The sequence below is a fragment of the Xiphias gladius genome, chromosome 6 (genome assembly GCF_016859285.1).
Source record: "Xiphias gladius isolate SHS-SW01 ecotype Sanya breed wild chromosome 6, ASM1685928v1, whole genome shotgun sequence".
Lineage (NCBI taxonomy): Eukaryota > Metazoa > Chordata > Actinopteri > Istiophoriformes > Xiphiidae > Xiphias > Xiphias gladius.
The window spans coordinates 17,536,222-17,551,616 of NC_053405.1; the positions used below are offsets into that span (position 1 = coordinate 17,536,222).

General features: G+C 39.2%; 1 protein-coding gene across 1 annotated transcript; it reads left to right on the forward strand.

Annotated features, from left to right (window-relative positions):
• Positions 1-1,695: 1,695 nt before the first annotated feature.
• Positions 1,696-15,331, forward strand: spata6 (spermatogenesis associated 6). Its single transcript, XM_040128425.1, has 11 exons — positions 1,696-1,854; positions 2,904-3,041; positions 3,642-3,690; positions 3,819-3,860; positions 3,996-4,120; positions 5,849-5,929; positions 8,265-8,705; positions 9,821-9,923; positions 10,318-10,358; positions 10,740-10,921; positions 13,316-15,331. The coding sequence occupies exons 1-11, from the start codon at positions 1,771-1,773 to the stop codon at positions 13,428-13,430; spliced, it is 1,401 nt and encodes a 466-aa protein (XP_039984359.1). The 5' UTR covers positions 1,696-1,770; the 3' UTR covers positions 13,431-15,331.
• The last annotated feature ends 64 nt before the right edge of the window (positions 15,332-15,395 follow it).

Here is a 15,395-nt window from a genome sequence, read left to right on the forward strand (position 1 = left end):
TTCGTCTTTAATTCAAGAGGTATAACAAAAAATACTGCATTAACTGTTTAGGAATTACAGCCATTTTTACACATAGTCCCTCATTTTCAGAGGCTAGAAAGTAATTGGACAACTGACAGTTGATAAGTGTCATGACCAGGTCCGGCCTGTTCCCTTGTTATTTCATGACAAGTTAAGCAGATAAAAGGTCTGGAATTTATTCCAGGTGTTGAATTTGCATTTGGTAGCTGTTCATGGAAAGTCTCAATATGTGGTCCAAAGAGGTGTCAATGTAAATGAAGGAGGACATCATTAAACTGAAAAAACAAAATAAACCTATCAGACAGATGGCTGAAACTTTAGGAGTGGCCAAATCAACAATTTTGTACATTCTTAAAAAGAAGGAATGCACTGGCAAGCTCAGCAACACCAATAGGCATGGAGGATCACAGAAGACAACTAAAGTGGACGATCACAGAATTCTTTCTTTGGTGAAGAAAAAACCTTCAAAAAACATCTAGTCAGGTAAAGAAAACTCTCAGGGAAGTAGGCATATCATTATCAAAGTCTATAATCAAGAGATGCCTTGATGAATGTAAATACAGAGGGTTTTACAAGTTGCAAGGTGCAAACCACTGGTAACACTCAAGAACAGAAGGGCCAGATTAGACTCTGCTAGAAAAACATCTAAGAAGCCTGCCCAGTTACTGGAACAAGATTCTTTGGACAGATGAAACCAAGATTAACTTGTACCAGAATGATGTGAAGAGAAGAGTATGGAAAGGGAAAGGCTCATGATCCAAAGCATACAACATTATCTGTCAAACACGGTGGAGGCAGCGTTATGACATGGGCATGTATGGCTGCCAGTGGAACTGGGTAACTGGTGTTTCTTGATGATGTGACTGCTGATTGAAGTAGCAGGATGAATTCTGTAGTGTATAGGGCTATACTATCTGCTCAGATTCAAGCAAATGCTGCAACAGTGATAGGAAGGTGCTTCACAGTACAGATGGCTAATGACCTGAAACATACTGCAAAAGCAACCCAAGAGCTTCTCAAGGCAAAGAAATGTAATATTCTTCAATGATCAAGTCAGTCACCTGACCTACACCCAACCTAGCATGCTTTTCACGTATTGAAAGACCCATAAACAAACAGCAACTGAAGGCAGAACAATTATTCTTTGGAAGTCTTGCACAGCTGTGCTTTGAGCTAAATGCTAACATCAGCATGCTATCTCACAGTGATGATTTAGCTGTGTAACATGCTGATGTGTAGCAGGTATAATGTTTACCATGTAAACATCTCAAGGGAGGAATGGGACTTCAGGCAGTCATTGACTGCAAAGGACTTTCATCAAAGTATTAAAAAGAATCCTTATATTTATAATTATATTGGTTTGTCCAATTACTTTTACTAGCCTCTAAAAACAGAGGGACTATGTATAAAAAAGGCTGAAATTCCTAAACGGTTAATGTGACATTTTTGTCAAACCCCTTGAATCAAAGCTGAGAGTCTACACTTCAGTCACATCTTGATGGCTATCCATCGCTGTGGTGTACAGAGGCAAAATTATGAAAATTGTGTCACTGTCCGAATACTTTTCGATCCTATGAAACGTTGGCGTATCAGAGGCAGCTCCCACGGTGACCGTGCTCTCAAACCCATGTATGCATGGGTGTGTTCGGAGAGCCTTTAATTTGCTACTTCTCGGTCACATGACTCCACATCCGCTCTATGACTATTGCTGTTTGGAAGCTATGACAACGAACCGTGACAGTTGGATGAATGGCCTCTAGGAAGAAGAAGCTTTCCTCCTCTAAAGTGCATCAAAAGTCTCTGAAATGTACCGTATACCTGGACATTCAGGCAGTAAGTCCGTCCTTCTGCTGTCCCCTTGCTACAAAACACATAAACTGAGCTGCTACTGTAGCTTAGTTAACTGTAAGCTAGCTAGCGAGTTCACAACCCTTCCTTAACCGTCCGTAACTAGCCAACGGCTGTAACTTAACATGTAGCTAGCGTTTTGTTTAGGTCATCCAGATTAATGGGTTTAGATGTTGTACATAGTAATAACTAACTCGATACTGTCGTTTGGTCCTCTTCATTAAGTGCAAACCGTTAGAGATGATGAAGACACGACAAAAGTTTAAGATAAAATCTTAGATGGCAATTTTAACACCTGCTACTGATCATTTATCACCAAAATGTGTTTAGCCGGCTGACACATGGTTGGTATTATTGCTGTTTAATTACGAGGACAAATTTAACGCATTTAGTGTATTTTCATTGCTTGTTGTAGTATTTTTATGTCTTCACAGAGACACACCCAACTCATTTATTTTATGTGCCAAATTTCTTTCTGTCTTTCTTACTTCAACCATTGAGTATATGCTATAAATGTTGAGCCAAGAGGTTAAAATCTCTAAAGCAGTTTTAAATTACAGCCACTTTGAGTTTACTGATTTTTAAACGTTATGTCTGCTTTAATGTTCAGTGTCTGTAGATCAGACATAAGCTGATTTGGTTTTGTTACCTTTTTGTACGTCAAAGTAATTCATATTAACCTCCTACTTGGCAGCAGTAAAAAAAAAAAAAGTCCTGCTGATATGATACACCCTAAGAGGATTGCACACCTGTGGCTCACATACGTAGCAGATTTTTCAAATTTATTTATTTTTGAAATTTCAGACTTCAAAGCATCATATGCTACAGCACCCTTACATGTTGTCTTTATGTATGTTATGATGTATGATCAATGCTTCATTTTAAACTGGGCTAAACTATTCCCTAAAATTGTGCATGTTTTTGTAAAGTAAGGCTGTTTTGTCATTAAAAAAAAAGAAAGCTAGCAATAAAGAACACATACTAAAACAACAGGATGCTTGACATGTCTTAACAGTTTTACTGTTCGTGTACAGGTCACATGTCCAGGAGTGCTTCTGTATAAGAAGAACGATATCTACCTCAGTGTGTGTATCATGGGCCAGTACAGGAAGACTCCCTGTTTGCCCCCTGTCTTCCCTTTACTCTTCCACCACAAAATGGTCTTTGTCAAGGTGAGAGTAATGATAATTCATTACAGAAATAAAGGATGCCTCCCTGGCTGGGGCACAAGCTCTAGGACTCTCATCTGTCTTTGGCTTTTTTGTTCAGATTTGGCAGGATGAATAGTGGCATATTTTGTACAATGTTAAAAAGGAATGCATATTGTAATGTATCTTCATGTAACAAAAAGCTGCATTCATGTCAACACCCTTCTGGGACAGTACCATCTATTCATTGCACTATTATCTACACCAGATTAATCACAAAAAATCTACTTCCCAGTGTTTTCTTTTTTTTTTTTCTATTTGAATCCTTATGCATATGTTTATGCCTTTTGTTCTTGCTTAGCTGCACTTGCATTCACTTGGGGCAGCTTTCCTTCATAATTACCCATCTCTTTTTGATTAGTGAGAAGCTATTTAAGCAGCTGAGCAGATTTTTGCATTAAGTCTGAAGATTTAATTCAGAAACCCCCCAGTTTGAATGTTACTGCCCCAACTCCAGATAAAAGAGGCCTTGTTTTCCTTGGGGAGAATGGCAGTTAGACACCAGGCTGTCTTCCTCATGTTGTTATAAGTATTGATTTCTCTGTACTCTGTCTGTTTTACCAGACTTTCCCTGGCGTTGTTGACCCTGCTGATGTAGCTGACCTCCTCGCAGGTAAACAACCATCTGGGATTTGCTTCCTCATCTCTTAGTCCCGAATCCTCTGCTATGCAAGCTTAAAGGCCATTAGCTGTGATACTGATCATTAGCTCACAGTCAATTTGTGCTTTCCTTCCTCTTAGCTGACACAACATCTTTTGAGCTGATTCAGTTGGTGCCTCCAGGTATGGTTTCTGATGATGCCATATGGGCACATCAAGTCCCAACTATATCCACCCGTTAAACCGCAAAAACAGGATCTCGAATTTGGTTTATGTGTGTGTGTTTCTGTTTACTGTCTGTTTGTGTACGGTTTTTAGAGGGTGAGATCTTAGCCACGATGGAGGAAAGCAGCAGAGATTTCCTGTACCCTGATCCCAGACTGAGCTCCAGAGAAGGAGCTGCAGAGAGAGAAATACTGATGAAGAGGTCCTCCTCCTTTCCTGTAGGCTGTTTTCAGTCTATCAAATCTCCAAGGATTACATGCTCTAGAGTCAACTTAGCAGAAAAAAAAAAAATTTTCACTGAGTGTAAGAAATAAGAAACATTTATCGAGTGACTTACTCCTTTTACTGCTAAGTGTAAAAGTAACTTTTTAAGAGCAACTCTCAAGTGATCAGATAATTGATCACACGTATGCTCAGAGAAGGAATAGCAAATCAGAGATATGAATTTACCCTACATCTGCTATGTTGTCCTTTTAAAAAAAAAACTGTAACATACCACTCTGCACAGTGGTATGTTATTCTGCAAAAATGCATACAATTTCAATTTTTCATTTAATTTGTGTGTAATCCTAATTACTACGGGAGATATTAATATTTCTCTTAAGGAAACTGGCTGAAATGGACACAAAATTCTGTTAGGAGACATTCTGCTGTTGGTAGATAAGGTACGTCAGAGAAATTGTATAATAAGAAAGATTTAGTACCACATTGACAAGTGCAGAAAATGAAGATTCATGGAAATGTACTGCATACAGTGTCAATTCCAGATTTATTCATGTTGTTTACACCCCTGATAAATGCAAAAAAGAAAAAGGAAAAAGTGGTAACATCTTTCAAATGCAAATAATAGGCTAAAGCTACTCTGTTCTTAATTACACCACGTCAGCTAACGTATTATTCATCACAATCAATGATGTATTGCCCAGTTACAGTGAAACAGAGATGTGTTTTTCTCTGTTTCTGTACTGCAGTCATGCACAATCTAGTCCTAACCAACTTAAGAGAGTACTTTTAAATTTGATGAATAACTTTTATTCTTAAAATTGTAAAGGAGTCAAAGTGAAGGATTTTTACTTTCATCTCTCACTTCAGTCCAAAATTGTACTTGTAGCTGTTTGATAAATATGGGCGCAGGTGTAACACGTGTCCTGAACGCCTGCAAATGTACCTGAGCTACTGCACACAGTTGAATTAGTTAAAGGAGCGAGGGTATTCCTGTCACTTGTTGTGTTTAAATGTAATTCAAATGTCAACGCAACCCCACATTGTGCTCACCATGTGATCCTGCTTGATTAGCATTATTACACGTGTCATTCACAGACTAGAGAAGGTTGTTGCTTTCTCAAAGTGAGTCTCCTCCTAATATCAGTGCCCGTGAACGTGACGGGCATGTACACTACCCAGATAACCCATTCAAAAGCCCTGTCCTTTCTTAGACAGAGTGATGTAATTTCTTCAGAAAAGATGCCATTTTCCTTGTACATCTGTCATCTGTCTTTGCTATACAGACAGAAAAATTAAACTGAGAACGTCCTCTCTTTTCAATCACTCCTACTCTTCTTATATCATCTCTTTCCCTCTCTATGTCATCCCTCTTTCATTCCTTCATCTCTCCATGGCTGCGGGTAGCTTTTCTATCCTCCCCTAGTCCTCCAAGGCACTGACTGGCATATTTAAATGTTTTTAAACACCATTCCCCTCACCGTTACTTTTATGTGTTTGTGTTTGAGCCCTACATAGCAATTTAGATGTCTTTCTCCAAATGCCATATTATTTAAACATCACCGAAGCTTTTCTCTTTCTGCAATTTGTTTTGCTCAAGCCAGGCATAGATTGAAGAGTTGTGGTTGTAAATTGGTGTTCCAAGCAGCTCTGTTATCTGTCCTTTTGTCTTCATCTCCCCGTTCAAGGTTTTGTGTTTGGTCCTATTGTCTCTCTCCCTCTAGGGAATCTCCCCCAAAGTGGAGTTTGCTATGACATCAGTCGTAGAAGAGAGTGATGGGAAAGACAGCTGGCCTGCCTCGCCTGTAAGTGTGTCCTTTTATTACACACACTGTGTGTACATTTTTTCACATTTGTTGTGCTTTTGTTTGCTCTTGGTTTACTTGAGTTACATCACTTGTTGATCTTTGAAGCGATTTGGAAGAGGTCTGTCTTTTATTTTAAAAAAATTGTTGCGTGTTCATTGCCTTTCAAAACAGCTTTGTCAAAATCTAAACAGTTACAATCTATCAAATTGCCACTCAAAAGTCAAACAAACAGTGTGTTTATCATTGTACCTGACAAATCAAAATGTCTAGAGTTTGAACACATCACAGCTACATACTCAACATCTCCCTGGAAGTGTTGACCGCAGCCACAACAGTGAAGATTCATCTCTAAAGGACTCTAATGAGTGGTATCGCTCACCATCAGATTTGTCTGTTCCCACCATACATACCCACCTTCTATTGTTGCCATGGCTACTGCATCTATCTATCCATACTGGCAGTGCTTCAAGGGTATCTGTGCTCTCCTTGTGAATGTAATTATATGGAGGCAGATCTGTGTTGCTGATAGCGAACCTTCTCTCACATCTCCGACTAGCTGGGAGTTGATACAGTTTTTGTCGCAGAACCAGTCATTCAGTCAGCCAGTCAGTTTTTTACATTAACTATCCAGACGGATGGTCACTTGTATCTCTGTGTGTCCTTGTGGATTTTAAAGGGTAACTGTGCTCAGCTGCATGAAATCACATATTACCTTTTAAGAGATTTATTTCATTCTGACTCTTTTTCTGTCTTGGCCTCTTCTTTTCTTGAGTCAGTATTTCAAGTTTTGTTTGATGTCATGTTCCCATCCACTGTTGCTGGTTTCAACACAGAGCTGAAACAGTTAGTTGATTGACCAATTATTCAGTGGAAACCAAAAAAACAAACAAGCTTTTGGACAAATGATTAATGGTAATTTACTAAGCAAAAATGCCAAACAAACAGTATTTTTGTGTATTGTTTGTACAGACAAAAAAAGCTAATTAATGGACACTAAGAGGGCAGACTATTGCTCCAGTCTTACACTGAAAAAAGATGTTACTTTAAAAAACGGGATAAATAAAAGTTTTTCACAAACAGTCCTGTTAGTAACATATGATCCATCACACAGCGGTAGGCATGTTGTGCCAAAAACACTACCACACATTTCCCAGGTGCTGTAACCTAAGCTAAGCTGTTTGCTTAAATGGGATGTCATTGACAGTGAAGAAGATTGTCAGAGTGTTCTCCTGGCCCCTGGGGGGGATGTCTGGGTCAGAGCACCGCTGTGGCTGTCAGACAGTAGAATTTCTCCATTTTCTCTTTCCTAATGGCTCCTCAGCATAGGCAATTCCCTGACTGCCAGTTCACCCAGCTGACCAACCATGGCCCGTTTTAATAGATTTAGACAGAGAGCAATTTCCAGAAAAAACCTTTGAAACTGTAGTTATGAATATACACCCAGTTTTTAGCCATGTCTTACTCTTTTTTTTGCCCACTTTCATGTGCTCCTGTCTTCTGACAGCTATCATCATTCAATTTAAATTGCTAGTTTTTAATCCCAAATCTATTCTCATTATTTATCAACAACCCAAGTGTTGTTCAGCAGTGTCTTTATCACACACTACCAATAGTGGAAATAGCAGCTAATCACCTCAGACAAGCCTTCACCACTCAGGAAAAGTGACTGACAGAGAAGAGCTGAAGGAAGTCTGAGATGGTGGAGGATGAGTGGAGCGAAGGGCATACTTGTCTTAATTCCATTAAATCAGACCATTCTCAAATGGCAACCTCAATGAGGATTTATTCATAATTTAGTTTCTCTTAAAAATAGTTTTAATGTTGTGTGATTTCCCTAATTAACATTTAGATTATCTTTGTTTTACAGCCAGGTAATGCCTCTTTATAATATTAGACTGGAGATGGCCATCAAATGCAATTAACATTTTATCTTAACTTATTTATCCCCGGTTGGCATTACCCGCAGGAAGAGGGATATTGCATCAGAGAATGATGTTAGTGGCCATTAGAATTATTGAAGTAATTCTGCAGAGGTTGTCTCCATGGCAGTGCTGACTGCGAGAGCTGTTGTTGTTCTAACACTTAAGCTGAATGATTTAGCTAATGGTTTAATGGTTTTGTCCAGGGAGAACAAAACTGTGTCGAGAGTGAGAGCAGCTGCCTAAATGGATAAAATGGCTGATGCTTCTGTAAAGGAGGTCTGCAGAGAAATCCTAGCTGTTATGTATCACCTCAAAATGGAGACCTGTGAGAGTAGCTTGACATGTTAGAACAACATATCTACATTTCTTTCTCTCTATCTCTCTCTCATATTCTGTCCTTGAATCCCCAGAACAGCTGTCTTTCTCCTGTGAAGCCATCTTTAACTCCGTCCAGACAGAGTTCAGCGAAAAGGTCTTCACCATCCAGCAGACATTTTTCCAGAATAGATGATGGGAATTGTGTCTCTTTGAAAGGTGGAAAGGAAAAGCTAAATATTGAGGCTAACATGACAAACTCTGCACCATCATCATCATCCAGACGCTCTCCTTCTTCATCTCCATCTGGCAGCAGTCCCCGGAAAAACAAGAAGGAAAGAAAATACACTTCTCCCAGAGTTTCTGTAGACTTTGGCTACCAGCAGCCCACAGTTTCCTCACGGACACGAGCCCTGTCCCCTTACACTCACCGCAAGATGTGCCAGCTTTCAGAGGACGCCAGGCAGAGGCTCAGCCACCTCCAGTTGGGGCCTCACCACTTCAGGAAGGAGACGGAGAGCCAGCCACCCTTCTTGGTTAGTAACATCAGATATCTTCCAAACTGAAGGCAACTGATAAAAATAAAGTGGTATGATGGTTTGTTTAATACCAGATACACATGTTCAGTGAACAGGGGTTATAACATTAATGGGATTCTGAGTTAATGCAGTTCAAACCTCAGTGGGAGTTCCCCAAAATTTCTCTTAATCTAGCGGGCAGATTAAGTGGATGGCATAATATGAGCAGTGGTAGTCTTTTTACCTGAGCCTTTAATGTATTTCGTCGTCATGAAAATGTTTCACTATGTGTGCATGTTATATGGCCTGTAATCCTCGCAGATGGGCTTGAGTGTGCTTTAATAGCACACGACCTGTATTTACGCTGGCACCCAGTTATTTGTTAACACTTTAATTATGGCCGTATCACTGTTATGAGATATTTGCATATAAAAGGGGGGATTTTCTGATCACACAGCCTTGGGGAATAATATACAGTCCATGGGCAAGAACAACACAGCCTCTAGTCCTCTGCTTCTCCCTCCCTCTGCTCCCTACTGTATTCCTGCTTGTTCATTTACATCAAATCTAATCCTGAGGTATGAATATCAAAATCCACTTGCATGCTGTTATTAAAAGAAATGATTAGGTACTGAGTTGTTTGTTTTTTCTCATACACGTGAATGGAATTTACTAGAATAAAATGGTCGTTTTATTAAAGAGAGGAGCATGCTTTTCCAGCTCTGGTTTCCCTGGGGGAATCTTCTGTCGACAATTAACCCTGGTAATTGAGAGTCAAGCTGCAATTAACAAATAGATACCTAATGAAGTAGCTTAGCCCCATGGTGAATGCATTATCAGTGCACGTTTCAGAGCCTCAACTCCTGGTTTGTGGTTTGTGTATAGAAGGAAGCACATTCCTCTAGATAACCTGAACTATGTGGTTTGAGATACTGTAGGTGCTTGTTCTGTAAAAATCTTGTCTTTGTTTCCTTTGAGCCTTATTGTAATCTTCTAGGTGAAATGCTTTGGGGTTGGGATGATTACAGGAAACAAACAAACATTTGTCTGTTTTTGTCGTGGCAATTCAAACTACGACAGTGTTAATTATACTGTGTAACAGCAAATAATTTTTCTGTTGTATGTTATACCAGGTCTCTCGTTGCAGTAGTGTTTCTGGGATGGGAACTCCTTCCTCCTCTCCCCACAGTGGTAGCATGCATCAACGCTCTTTTAGCTTCTCAGTTGATCAAGCAGGTACTGTAGGCTAAAAAAGTAGTACATGCACCCAAGGCCATGCTATACATGTTTTACTTAATTATCCTCATGATAATATCATAAAGTCTTTCAAAATAAATAGTTTCAGGTTTGACTTGTTTGAGGATATCTTTAAGCATTGTATGACTGATAAAATGGTTTCTAAATTCTAAAATTCCTGTAGTGATTTTTATTTTCACCAGTAGCTTGATAACAGTTTAAAGCTACTGCAGGTATACACAGATTTGTATATGGCCCGATCTACTTCACATTCTATGTAGGGAAAGTTCAAATTACACCTGTATTTTTTATTTCAAAGGAAGCACTGCAGACATAATGCAGTCCTAAAGCTACTGTGATTTCATAAAAGTCTAACTTGTCTTTGTCATTGTAGATTCTTCTCTCCTGGGTAGTTACAGACCAAGAACAGCCAGAGTAAGTCTAATAAAAACATTTCAAACCAGCCGATACAATGAGCTACTGTTTTGACGCAACAGCACATCAGTAGCTTGAAGTTAAGTGTTCAAATATTGTGTACTGAAGTTTGCTTTGTTGCCATGACAAAGTGTCTCATTAGTTTCAGTCAAATCATTTACACATACTACAAACTATACTTCAAAAAAAAATTTACCTTTTTCGTTAAAATTAATTTTTCAATGTGCTCACTTATACTGGTGATACTGTTAATGTTCTTAATATAGCAGACAACATTCAGTGTAGAAGTAATGAAATATTAGTCATTTCCAGTGAAGCGATGATGTGCTCAGACCCTGCAGTTAATGCATTTCTTACTTAACTCTTATTTAAACCCTGTAGCCCTGTGACCTCTCCCAGGTGAAGTCAGGTTGTACGAGAGTCCAGACATCTCCAGAGACACGTTCCAGACATGAAGCCCGGACCAGTCGCCCTGTGATAGGTTCTGCCCCTGCTCAGTCTACCCAGGCTATGTCAGACACCAGAAGTTCTCTGAATGTCAGCAATCATTCCCTCAGAGAAAGGTAAAATCCTTCCCTTCAGTCTGACCTTGAAAATACTTGAACTTGTTTATTGAATCTTTTAAATGTTTGTAAAATCAAAGGGTGCGTTCATCATCAGCAATGTAACAGTCATAAAACAGCATCTCACCTTCCTAAAGGTTTGTAGGGAGATCCTGTTTGTAGTGTTCCTGAATTAGGCTAAAGAACAGGTTAGCACGGCTGACTACATCGCAAACCCCCCTAGCTTTCTGTTGATGTTGTGACAAAATGATAGAAAATAAGAAGCTGCAGTTATTAGCGTGCTTGTTTATACCTTTGTGTTTCTACTTGTGCTAAAGTCTTGTATCTTCAGATGTACATTTCTACAGCACTCTCAGGATCACCTCTGAGCTCTGAGTTTGGCTTTTCTAGCCACAAAGCCAGGTGATTTTCTTCACACTCATGCCAAAGAAGGAGAAAACATAATCCTCTTTTCTGTGGTGTTTGCCTGGAATTTATCCTGATCCATCTGTGTAAATCCTTGGTGTTTGCTCAAAAGATCTAAAAAGCAAAAGAGACACCTGTATGAGTTTCCAATTACTGTGTATGGCAAATATATGGCAATCCCATGAGATGTTAGCCATACACTGTCACTGCTTTGTGTGTGCGTGTGCTCATACACATCCAGTCTTTAATTTTGATCGCACTCGAAAGGCAGGATGAAACCCCCCTCCACCTCTTAAATTACAGAAGCTGATGTCTCGTCATGTTTGTTCATTACTAAGAGAGGAGGCTGAGAGAAGGGAAAACAAAGAGGAAAATGGTATTGATTTGTGTTTCAGCTTGAGTCTGATGCATTTGACCCGATGCATGCTTTAATACATTCAGAGAAACCTTGTCATCGATCATGGCAGCTGTGTGTTGAACACCCTGATGGGACCGCTGTTCAGTTTTGTTTGTTTGTTTGTTTCTGCCCTCCTTTCCCCTTCCTTACTGCTCAGTCCATAAATAAACATTAAAATCAATAGGCAATCTTAAATTGCAAAGTAAATTGTAGGAAATGAATGATACTTTTCTCTCAATTGAAAACGCGACAGGAGTTGCAGGGTGGGAGATTAGAGTGGGCCTTTGTAGATTCCCTCCGACAGGGAGAGGGGCACGTCTTACCACGAATCTTTTGATCTATAAAGAAAATGACAGATGCCAGTGGCGACGTTTGCCCCCTAAGCCCCGAAGTCTCAGTCTATTCATGTCTCTGGATGATTTGTCCTTGATGACTTTTTGAAGCAGGTAGTGAGTTTATGTTATTACAGATGAAAAGCTTCCGTTCCCACACTGCGAGGCCGGCAAAGACACCAGTCAGTCCGTCAGTCAGTCATCACCCCTCCACTCCCAGCAAATAGACAGAAGTGAACTGTAATAAATTGCAGTATTGCTTCTCATCCATGTCTTTCTGTCAGTGCAATCTGTTATTTCATAAATTCCTGTGGCCAACCTGCAGACACATTTATATTGTATCGATGAAGCACATTTATGCCTCCAGTTCATAAAAGCACAGTTGGTTCTATCAGTTGCGAAATTACTTGTTTTGCGCAAAGGGTTGAATGTAGAGGAGCCAAAATCCAAATGAACTCTACATGGCGGAAACATTGTAGTTAATTTCAAAATATTTTTAAAGGTTGATGTTGAGCACAGCACACAGTAGAGCATGTGTATTGTAAGCGTCCTGGTAGTTTCAGCTTTGCATCAGCTCACAGTTACTTACGTTAGGTTACAGCACAGACTTGTGGACAAAAGGAATACCTCATGAAGGAAGGCAGGCAGTTTTTATAACTAATATGATTTAGAGCTGCAACAATTAATTTAGTTAGTTGACTGACTAAAAGTCATTTTTCAAGCAAATATGCCAGACATTCTCTTATGTGCAGATTTGTTGCTTTTCTGCGTATTTATATCATTTTAACTCAATATCTTTGCATCCTGGACTGTTAGTGTTAGGGACCACATGTTGGGCATTTTTCAATATTTTCTGACACTTTATAGACTAAACTTTTTTTAGTTTGTGAGTCCTTAAGACAAAGACATGCTACTTTGACCCAAAGAGAGTTTCCTTGCTTTTCTTGAACAGTTCTGAATAAATGAAATTATCCACTTATTCACTAGAAAAATGCATCAGACAAGTTAGAAAGAATAAGCATAACTTAGTGTAGCAGAACATTATATATTTTTTGCTTTTGTCTTCTTTAATTGTTTTGTGACTCCTCAGATTAATCTTGTGTTGCCTTTCAGGGGTCCTGACCCTCAGGCTGGGAACCACTGGATTACTCGAAAATAAGAATAGTTGTGTGGTATATGCAGGTATATGGGACTCAGACTAAGTTAAATTGAGTTTATTTGGTTTGTTATGTGCCATTTGTTGGTGTTTGTTTTCCTTAGGCTCCAGACCAGTCAGCCCAGTCCATCCCAATGGGAGGAGATCCACAGCCGAGTCCAGAGGATCCTACAGACACACAGAACGACCTGGGACCACCGAGTGAGCTTTGACCTTTAACCTTCTGCTCTCAAAAGGGACCAAATAATTTTTAGGTTACAGTGCAAAGACGTCTCACTGTTAAACTAGTAACTCTAATAATGCATACATCACAATCACAGTTCCTACGGGCTGATTTTTACTGCACCAGTTGTATTTTTTCTGTAGGAATGGATGCACACACACATCCAGACAACACACCTTCTTGACCTCAAGGTTTTATCATTCAGGGAGTCGAACCACCTCACACGTGTCTTTATTTATCTCAATTTGATGTTCATTTACATTTCAAAACTTCACATGCACCTGCTGATCCATGTTTACCGTCATTATTAAGGCAGGAAATTGTCAGAGGTTATGTTCAAACGCATAGCTGCACCGCTTCCTTCTCACCCATCAGCTGGGCTGCGTTTTAAAACGCCCCGATGGTGAAACCAAACTGAGACATCGTCTAATTTCTCTAAAGCTCTGTGTGAAATTGGCTCGGCAGTAAAGAAGAATCATTTTGTGTGTGCGTGTGTGTTGCGCGGGGGGGGGGGCTTACATCGTGGATGTAAGCTGCAGCTGTTAAGGGCTCATCTCTCACAACACAAAAGAGAAACAAGAAGGTAGCCAAGAGCCACCGTTGGGAGCCAAGCTACAAGAGACTGAAGAGATTTAAGAGAGAAAGAAGAAAAAGTAAAATCCTGAATGAAAGAGCAGGAGACACAAAGAAATTTAGCTTTAAACATACATTCAGATCCATAGTGCCACGCTGAAATGTCTAACATTGAAAATAAAAACTGTATGTAGAGTTTGTATGCATGTGCTCTCACAAAGGTTGTCTGCTCTTTATAATGAACACTTAGCTATAGTAGCTTAAATCTTTTATTATTGCTAATTAAATGAAGTGCAGCTGCATTATTTGAACCAAGAGATCAATTTTAAATCATACTGAATGAAGAAAATGTATGTATGCAGGAGGCAATAGGTAATACAGTGAATGATCACCTGGATTCCTTCAACGCAGTGGGTACATTTTAAATAAATGTGCAAGTAGGATCTAATTAATGGTCAAACTAAATCCCTTGCCTCTTGATGACCCATATCGCCCAATTCCCATCTTTATTCAGAGCTGGAAGGGAAAAGGTCCCATCTGTTACTGAGTCAGCATGTCGGATTGTGCTGCTCACTTATAAAGAAGACAGGTTACAGTGCAAAATGTTAAGATTTTCTCACTCCAACTATAGTCCAGTGCACAGCAAAATCTGGTTAAAAAAAAAAAAAAGGGGGTGTATCTTTTAACATCTGACGGTCTGTAAATGAATCTTGGACTCAGACAGTAGACTATGTCTGAGGATAGAATTTTTAATACCATTTCCATTAACATACCATTTTTCTTCTCAGCAGGTAGTTTTAATAACTCTGCCTACTGCATCTGCTTTAGCATCTTTATCACCAGACTGCATTTGAGTTTCACTTGAAATACAGTTTGCACCTTCAAATTAAGGTAGCAGCGCATTGTCAATTTGAAAATTCATATACAAACCAATTTAAAATCTGTTCTATTTTTAATGTGACAGTATTGCTTGCAAATTATGAATTGAGTTTGCCTCTCAATGTTAATATTAGAGTTAGTGATATTTCCAAATATTGAAATCACTTAAAAATTCAATTTAGCTACTTGATAGTCATTCATATGAAGTCATGTCTGAATATGCTGAATTAATTGTAACAAATGTCACCTTCAGTTCTTCCTGCTTATTCTGTTTCTTTGTGGCAGAATGCTTACACTCAGAGTTTGTAGCCTCTATTTCAGCCAAAGCTGGTCAGGCACTCAAAAAGTAATTTTGTTTTATTCTGGTTCTCCCTCTTTTTTGTGGTCTTCTTTTTAAGAATTACTAAAAACAGTAACATAAAATGTTTAAAAATGTGGCCTATATTTATCTGAAATGTTGTGACCTCAGCATTTGACTATATACAACACACTGTAAAAACAATTACCGG

Coding starts and splice junctions, on each gene's coding strand:
- spata6 (XM_040128425.1), top strand. CDS start 1,771: ATGGCCTCTAGGAAGAAGAAGCTTTCCTCCTCTAAAGTGCATCAAAAG. Junction 5,930..8,264: donor ACAGCTGGCCTGCCTCGCCT/GTAAGTGTGTCC, acceptor TTGAATCCCCAG/AACAGCTGTCTTTCTCCTGT. Junction 10,922..13,315: donor AATCATTCCCTCAGAGAAAG/GTAAAATCCTTC, acceptor TGTTTTCCTTAG/GCTCCAGACCAGTCAGCCCA.